The 8,756-nt window shown below is 38.1% G+C and overlaps 1 protein-coding gene across 2 annotated transcripts; it reads right to left on the bottom strand.

The window, feature by feature from the left end:
• Positions 1 to 113: 113 nt before the first annotated feature.
• Smp_051210.1 (importin alpha 3,4, putative) lies at positions 114 to 8,544 on the bottom strand (the record flags this gene model as incomplete). 2 transcript variants are annotated; one of them, XM_018790544.1, is made up of 7 exons in its annotated part: positions 1,483 to 1,623; positions 2,240 to 2,494; positions 2,853 to 3,290; positions 6,415 to 6,802; positions 8,070 to 8,095; positions 8,180 to 8,401; positions 8,442 to 8,501. In XM_018790544.1, 7 exons carry the CDS (start codon positions 8,499 to 8,501, stop codon positions 1,483 to 1,485), a joined length of 1,530 nt encoding a protein of 509 aa, XP_018646176.1. The 2 variants fall into 2 exon arrangements, with proteins under 2 accessions (XP_018646175.1, XP_018646176.1); XM_018790545.1 differs by having other exon boundaries at positions 114 to 1,623; positions 8,070 to 8,401; positions 8,442 to 8,544.
• Between the last annotated feature and the right edge of the window lie 212 nt (positions 8,545 to 8,756).

Raw genomic sequence — 8,756 nt, forward strand, 5'->3', positions numbered from 1 at the left:
CTTCAATTGGATTAGGGCATTGAAGATAAAATGGGAGTTCAAAAAGGTTTACATGTCTGAGAAGTGAACCATAACGTTAGCCACTTAACGTAACAAAACCACAAGCTTAAGGGTTACTCACAATAACACATGTATTTAATAATTAACAGTTCAGTGAAATCGGTTACAAACTTTTTGCGTACAACTCCCAACTTAGTCCTGCACATTGATTGACAGGTAAACAAACTGTTTAGCATTCTGGTAGTTTCGAAGAAAATAGTTCAGGAAGTATGAGTGAAGCAAAATTAGAGAAATGGCAAAAATGGATGCACAACCGCCCAAAAAGACAAAATAGGAATGGAAAGTTCGAAAAGGACAATGCTTGGGGACAAAATAGAAGATATATACAGACAGGCAGCAGTAAAAACCAAGAAAGGTAATCATTTTGTTGAACACAAAAATCTTAGAGACAGAAGGTAAGAAAGACAAGGTAGAAGCCAAAAACAGATGAACTCAGTATAACAAAGGCTAAGTAAAACGACTAAAATGAGAAATAGAGCGGAACCAAACAATACTATTTAAAGATCACAGACATGCCACAAAAGTTCGGAAATTCAAAATCAATAGTAACATGGAAGACCAAAAGAAAGTAGTGCGATGGACAAATACACAGAAAAGGCAAATAGGTACAGAGGTACCGAAAGACAAAGGCAGAGTAATAAGTTACACAATCACACCAGGAAAAATTGAGAATCTGATTGGTGAAAAAAATGAAGGTTAAACTCAGACTGATTGAAAGGCTAGCTCAAACAATTTATTACAATGGTATTGAGCTAACCCAAAATGAAAAAAAACTAGGAAGACATACTAACGTGATCAAAAAAAACAGGTGAGATAAAACCAAACAACCATGAATAAATAAATAAATAGGAATAGGCAAACAGCCAAGGCAACCATAAAGTTTTATACAGACATACAAAATGAATCTAAGGAAAATCCTGAAGAATTAGCAATGCAACAGACGGGGGCCTTGGAGCAAAATCTTGGATTGATAAAATGTGAAACAAAAACGAATGAGCTAACGAAATAGAAAGATTTTTGTTTTAATGGTTGAGAACTAAGAGGAATGAAACAGTAGAGCAACAACCGCATAAACGGCTTTAATTAAATGCAAAATAGAAGGGGCGGTTGTTAGATCATTCTACTAGGTTGGCTATCAAAGACAAGAATTTATGAAAATATGAATGTAAGACCTGTTACGGATCGTGAAAATAAGAAAGCATTGTGAAAGGTAATAAACAAGCGGAATTCCATTGAAGGTCGGAGCATATCAAAATAATTTGAGCCATAGATAATGTATAAACTACGGATGATAAAATGAAAGTCAAAATATTAATTGTGACACGCACTGATGTAATTAATACGAAGGAAATAACCTAAGTGATTTAAAGACCAAAATCTTACTTCCATAAACCATTACAGTATAGCGGCTATAGTAATTAACTAAAAATCGAACCCTCTAGTAGCATCAGTATTACACTGATCAGCATCAAACTGGAAAGTAGCTGGAACTTGTGGTACCGAGATAAAATCACCCAAATGTTCATCTTCAGTAACCCCAGTTGTATTTGGATCGTCAATCATCTGTAAATGGTAAAAAAAGTACCAAAGTATCAAAGGCGGTGAACTCGTAATGAAAAAGCATTCAAGTGAATAAAGAGAATGGATTTTCTCACAATAGAGCTTACCAGTTATTTTGGGAACGAGAAGTGTTTAAATCGTGAATCATAATTTCAGATAAACTTGGGAAAGTCGTTTAAAGCTACGGAGATTGTTACAAAAACTTCAGGTTAGAGATTGAAGACCAACATTTTAACTACCTTGGTCCCAAAAATACAAAATAATACCAGTTACCTGAGATCATCAACAGAGCCAAGCATTTTTTAAAAATGTAGAACTCTTTATTAAAATTAGCTTCTAGGTGTTCAGGGGTAAGACATTTTATTATTGTTTATTCATATGTTTCATAACAAGGTATAGATGAGTTTGTCTTTTCATTAACATGAGCCCCGAACACAACACGATTATTCATGTTGTGAAGTTATCTTTTGATATTGGTTTATCATAATATTAATAGTATGTTTTTCAGTAAATAAGATTACAACAAAGTTTGGCAACAAATCAAGTCATTTTTTGTATAGACAGCATTAATACTCATCATAGAGATTGAGGGGATATTTATCCTAGAAATGAAACTTACCCCTTCGTTAAAATATCGTTCGATTATGTCATATGCCAAACGATATATATCGATATTTGTATGTTCTTGAAGGGCTTCGATAAGATCCAACCCACCACATTCTTCGATTGCAGTTGTAACCTGTTCCAAGTTATCGCCAGCTGCTGCTAATATATTTGATATTCCATCTAAAACAACTTGAGCGACCTGGACATCTCTAGTATTTAGCATTTTACAGAGTGGAGGAATAACGCGTTGGTCGATGACGTACCTTACCTTGAAACAAGAGAGTGCACAAGATCATAAATATGAAAACAGGATATATTTACTGCGTTTTGTTTGACATTTTTTACTCAGCTGAAAAGGACTTAAATTCATCTCGTCATTTATGAACGATTAGTTTCAGCATGTACTGAAGTTCTATTCAAGGGGGGATTTCCATTACCGGACATTTGATAGCTTACAAATTGATTATTCGAGAACCTATGGGACCAATAGGGTGAAAATGGGGTGCTTTTTGTAGAATGACATCTTTAGATTTGATTTACGAATTATCGACTATTACCTACTAACTTTCCAAGTGCTGATCGCCTTTGAGAATTTAAAAATAAGTTCATGGAAGAAGTTAACATACCTGTTCAGCATTTCCGTTGATCGCTAGATTTGAGATAGCCCATGCGGCCTCTTTTTGTGTCAAGAACTCGCTTTCAGCCAGGTGATGGATAATTAACGGAACTAGCCCATGGTCTATCACAGCTTGAACTTGACTTTGGTTCCCTGCAGTAATATTGGACAGAAACCAAACAGCTTCTTTGTTAATTTTATCTCTCGGGTGAGTCAACAAAGACGCAAAATGACTTAGAGCTCCACAGTCCAAAACAACTTGAGTTTGTTGGTCTGAACCTGTAACTATATTTCCAACGGCACGCAACGCAGCAGTTTGTACCTTGAAACTTGAATGTGATAACAATGGGACCAAATGAGGTACTATCTCTGCATTTATAACCATTTCAATTTGATCGTTTCCACCATCAGTTAGATAAGATATAGCCCAAACAGTGTCGACGAGAATCTGGAAATTTACAAGACCGCAAATAAATAAAAAGAACGTTTAAGTAGACTGATATTATGTAAGCCTCACTAATTTTTGTGACGGTAAAACCCTGTTTATAGTGTAAATGACGAAAGTTTGTATAGTTGATTACAAAACCTAAGAAACTAGTACCTATCCTTATTTTGTTCTCGACGAACTCTTCTCGCAATAAATACTTATTGTATGCTTACCATGAAACACATTTGATTAAAAATCAATAGCGGTTAAGAAATAACTCTGACCACGTAGTTTTATGGAATAGTGCAATGTTTACGACTGAACAATAGGGATTTTTCACTTCCATAGGATTCGAAATACAACAGACTGACATAAGGTTAACACAACACACAACACGACCACAGCCTACCGATTTCCCAATTTCATCCCACAAACATGAATGGGATGGGGATAGTTTTATAACACAACACATATGTTTTCCATTACACCATATATATATGTATATATGATTTACGATGATGAAACAATATTCGGGTACATACGTTACGTATAATTACATAATGACACCGATTACGAACATTGAAAAGGATTAGTAATAATCAAAGTAATTATTCAAAAATCAAACAGCTGCTACGTTGCACAATATACAAAAAGAGAAGGAACTAACAAAATATTTTGGTGAATGGTCAGCAGTATAGTAGTTATGCAAGAATTAAGAGACGAATGCTGAGAATAAGTAAAATACGGAAATAGTAACTCCTTTATGCCGATGGCCGAGGTAGCGAGAGTGGTTGTACGAACTTCTTTTCGATGCAAAGGCTTCGTTTGTGAACATGGATTGCAATGGCCTCAGCAATGTTCAAAAGACGAACTCGTGAACAATGCGGCGAATTTGATGGAATATGGTGGATAACTTTAAAAGCATTACGTTCAGCTAGATGACCTGTATCCACTGAATGAGCGAGCATAATATTCATCAAAGCTCTTCAGTCACCACAAGATGCTGAGATCAGGACTAGACTTTTAACTCGCTTGGATCAAGACCCAAACGTCACACTCAGCACATTGACAGATTAGTGTAAATAGCTACAAAACATTGGACACGACAATGGGTTAATCGAACAGGTAAATCTTAATTTAACATGCAGTAGTATCAATGCTATTACTAGGTTAAAAGTTTAGAAGCCGACAGCAAATCGTAGAAAACCAACGACTGCATGTTGGTTATGCGATGATTGGCATTATGCACGATTCTGGCCATTTAAGAAGCATAAGTGTCAGGTGTGCAGCAGACGTGGACATAAAGGTCATTATCCACCGAATCGTACGTCCCAGCGTAAAAAGAAACATAAACGCCCTCGATATGTGGTGAAACAGCCGAGTCTAAATCTCTTTCTCTGGTAGCAGCCTTTCGAACAAACTACAACATTCAGGGGAAGTATGTTACCATCCAGATAAACGGCACATTAGCTCGTTTTTAAATTGACACGGCATCAGATATCACTCTATTGTCCAAAGAAATGTATAACTTGCTGGAGAAACTTCCAATGAAGCCATCGAAAAAAAACGGCTAAAAACGCATTAGTATGTATATTAAAACTAGTTGGCGAATTACATTGTGAATTTCCCTGCAATGGAACTAACTGTAACGGAACATGCTATCTGACTGAACGACCAAACCTTGATCTTCTTGGTTTAGATATTTCAGAGAAACTCGGAATAAAGGATACACCCATTAACAGTGTCTGCAATATTTCGTGTCCATTATTGGACACCCCGATACTTGCAAAAAAGATGGATGAAAGGTTACTAGAAAAACAGAAGAGAAAGTTTGCCTCTATTTTTCAGAATAGCCTTAGCCACTTTACCAAGATGAAAGCTCACTTACCAGCGAAACCAGATGCAAAACCTATTTTCGCCCGAGACGTCCTGTACCACAAGCTGCTGTGAAAAAATCGAAAGGGGAGAGGACCACCGACGAGATCTTAGAGAGATCCCCGCTTAGTTGTCGCTCTATCCTGAACCATCAGACGATTAACGGGGTCTCTGCAGCAGAAGCTCTACTTGGCAGAAAAATACGGACACACTTCGATGTCATTCGTCCGGTGCCAGCTCTTGAGCCTCAACGAAACGTATCGATGGAGAAGCAGTTCAATCGACACCATGGGGCACAAAGATGAATGTTCACGATGGGTCAAAAAGTAATTGCTATGGAACATCGTGGAAAACATCCTACATGGACAGCTGGTCGGATCGTGCAAAAGAAAGGGAATGTAGTTTATGAGGTGTCAGTTGACTCAGAAGTTTGGGTACGTCATGTTAACCAATTGGAAGCGACTTCGATAGCCAGTGACGAGACTCCATATCGATTACCTCGTGACGTTCCACTAGACACCTTTGAAATCAAAACGCCCGGAACAGACAGGTCAGTTTCTGTGCAAGCAAACAATGATACCACTTATTTATTGCCTAGACGATGGACAAATCGAGAGCACAGGTCAGTCACTCGGTTACAGTTGGACCCTGGCACCAGATCCTACGACTCTGCTCGAAGGGAAGGTGGTAGTGGGACATGGATTGGATTAAAGCATGTTCCTTGCACGATTGTGTTGGTACACGCCGATTAGCTAATTCTTATCCAATCAGTGCTAGTCGATAGTTGGAGAACACTCTAGAATCTTTTCATGTAAAAACTATAAATAGACTAACGTATCTCCCATTGTGCTTCCTACTTCCATCTACCCTTGTTATTCAGAATATAACTTCTTTCCTGTTCAACCGTGTTCTGATTTGGGGACTTGTCGAGTGAATTGGTGTCCAAGAATATTAAGCAACAGGAATAGCTGGGTCCTAATAAGAGAAACTATAACCGGCATTCGCTTTTTTCCATTCACTCAATGTTAGTTTGTAATCGAAATGTCATTATGTAATTACGACTTAACGTATCTACTCGAATATGATTTCATCATTATTAAAGTAATTGTGAAAATTAGACTATGGAGACTGCATAGAATGAGATGAACGAATAAAAAATGACACCAGTTACAATGTAAATCCTATAACAAGCAGAATGATCCCCATGTATTGGAGTTTATATCCACATATAGATTTAAATAATGTAGATATTAAATATGGAGTAACTTACACTATCATCAGTGTGTTTTATTAAATATAAGAGAGCTGGGAGAAGTTCTCTGATAGCTGCGGCAGGAGGAGGAGGGTCCTTGTTACGACAAAGGTTGACCATTACCCAGGTGACATTGCGTAGGAAGTTCAACGGTATATTTGGTGTTAAGAGCTTTAATAGTGGTTTTATGACATCCAATTTAATAACGTAATCTCTTAATACCGGACCATCTCCGATTATATTACCTAAGGCCCAAACAGCCTGCTCGCAAACATTGGGGTGTGAAGAAGACAACAGCTTTAGAAAACGTGGCACGGCTCCTGCCTGAACAACAGCTAGAGTCTGTCCAGATGTGCCTGATGCAATATTCGTTAAGGCCCATGCAGCTTCAAATTGAAGATTGGGACTAAAATAAAGAAATGTATTATCGGGAATGATTTAGTTAGATATAAGATCTTACTAACAAGTGCTTTTGATCATTTCAAATCCTCAGACATTATTGGGTAAGCTCTAATTCTAGAAATATCTGGGAAGTCAACTAAGTCAAACCAACTACAAGTCTAGACAAACGTAGGACTTTAAACCTCGAGTGCAGCCAACTAGATGTCTCAGGTACTGCTTTGAAAACTTTAATCGAGATTACCGAGTCCGTGGGACTATTTAGGCCATGTAGAAATCTCATCAACCAACCACAGACTTAGTATTCTCAAGTGAATTGGCCAACTATCTCACACTCAATCTGAACGATGACGCAAACTGGTTCTGAAGCGCATCCCCAATATCCCTATATTGTTTGTTACTTAAGGAGTTCAAAAGATGCTCTACGATGTCAGCAAAGAGACAAATCCACGTGATAACTGCCTGAGGTATGTTACAGACGGTTTCCTCGATAAAGGTCCCTATTGTGTTAGCTAAATGCCTTCTAATCGATCTCGGTATGGCAGAGACTCAAGAAACAAGTGCTTTAGTCAATAATACATAGCTTGTAAAATTGATTTGAGAACCGACGAGAACCAAACACTAGACTAAGTATTCACTAAGTGGAAGGAACTAGAGCGCCGAAACCGCTCGTTTTTATTTATTACGTGATTTAAAAACCATAGATCGATGCTGTTTATCTGAGTCCTTAAAATAACATTAGGATTAAAGACTCATTTGAACATGAGAACCAACTCATCACCCCTACAAACTCTAAACTCCTGACATTAACTCTAACATAAACCCCGGCACAGTATGACACACGGGAATCGGCCACACACACCAGTAGTCGCAGAATAAATTTGAGAAGGGTCGGGTAACCAAAGGAATGAAGTGTTGGGTAAATAATACGACCCATTCAGTAATTTGGCCGAGATTTTTAGTTGCGAGTTTACGTTAATTCCGTAAAGCCTGGATTGGAAAGTCATGATGATTCGACAGACGGCCTGAGGCGATTTGTACTAAATGGCCACCATTTTGCCAGACTTTTACCTACTGATTCTACTCACCAGACTATAACTCACAATTAACCAACTCATGAAAACTGCTCAGATGTGGTATGAGCCTACCGTTGTATTTAAGATAAGTACAAAAATATGAACGTATTAGATAAAACCGACTCACAAAGACATAAACGCGACAAATTTAAGAGTCATTTGCGGGAAGAATGAATTACAGCGAGGAGATTGACTTACTCTTCGCTTGTCAGACAAGCGACCAACTTTGGCAGCATACCAGCATTTATAAGCTCGTCAATAGGAGGATTCCGATCACTGGAAAGAAGCTTGCGAGCTGACTGAACGACCAACAATCTGACAGCTGGGTCTTCGTTCTCAGCATTTGCTACTATGGATTCCAGGTTTAGCAACGTTGACTTTCCAGTCCCATCGATTTCTGTGTCAACAGGGTCATTAGCCGTCTGTGGTCCGTTAGTTCCAGTAGGAATGTTCCTTTTCTTTTGAAGTGTTTCTTCGCGTTTGTTCTTGCGTAGTTCTACTTGCCCTTCCTGACGACGACGACGCATCTCCTGGAGTGATAGCACGATAAGAGAAAGTACTTATACTTACGTCTGCACTCTTGCCAGCATTCTTAAAAGACATAATACGCACCGCCGCCTGATCACCCATCTTTGACTGATGAGGTTACCCAACGAATGTGAAACCGAGAGTCCTGAAGGAAAGATTCAAACAAACGGGTTTCGATGCTCAAACTGTTATTATGTTATTGCGAAAGATGTAGAAAAGTTATTTATTGTACAAACTGAATTTTTATCATTTTAAAGCACAGAAAAGAGGGCTAGTTTTCTGTGATTTATGTAAAGATAAAAGTTAAACTAAACTTCTTATCATTACTTACTCCTGTTACCCCTCGTCGAGGAGCAT

Source organism: Schistosoma mansoni (assembly GCF_000237925.1).
Source record: "Schistosoma mansoni, WGS project CABG00000000 data, supercontig 0062, strain Puerto Rico, whole genome shotgun sequence".
Lineage (NCBI taxonomy): Eukaryota > Metazoa > Platyhelminthes > Trematoda > Strigeidida > Schistosomatidae > Schistosoma > Schistosoma mansoni.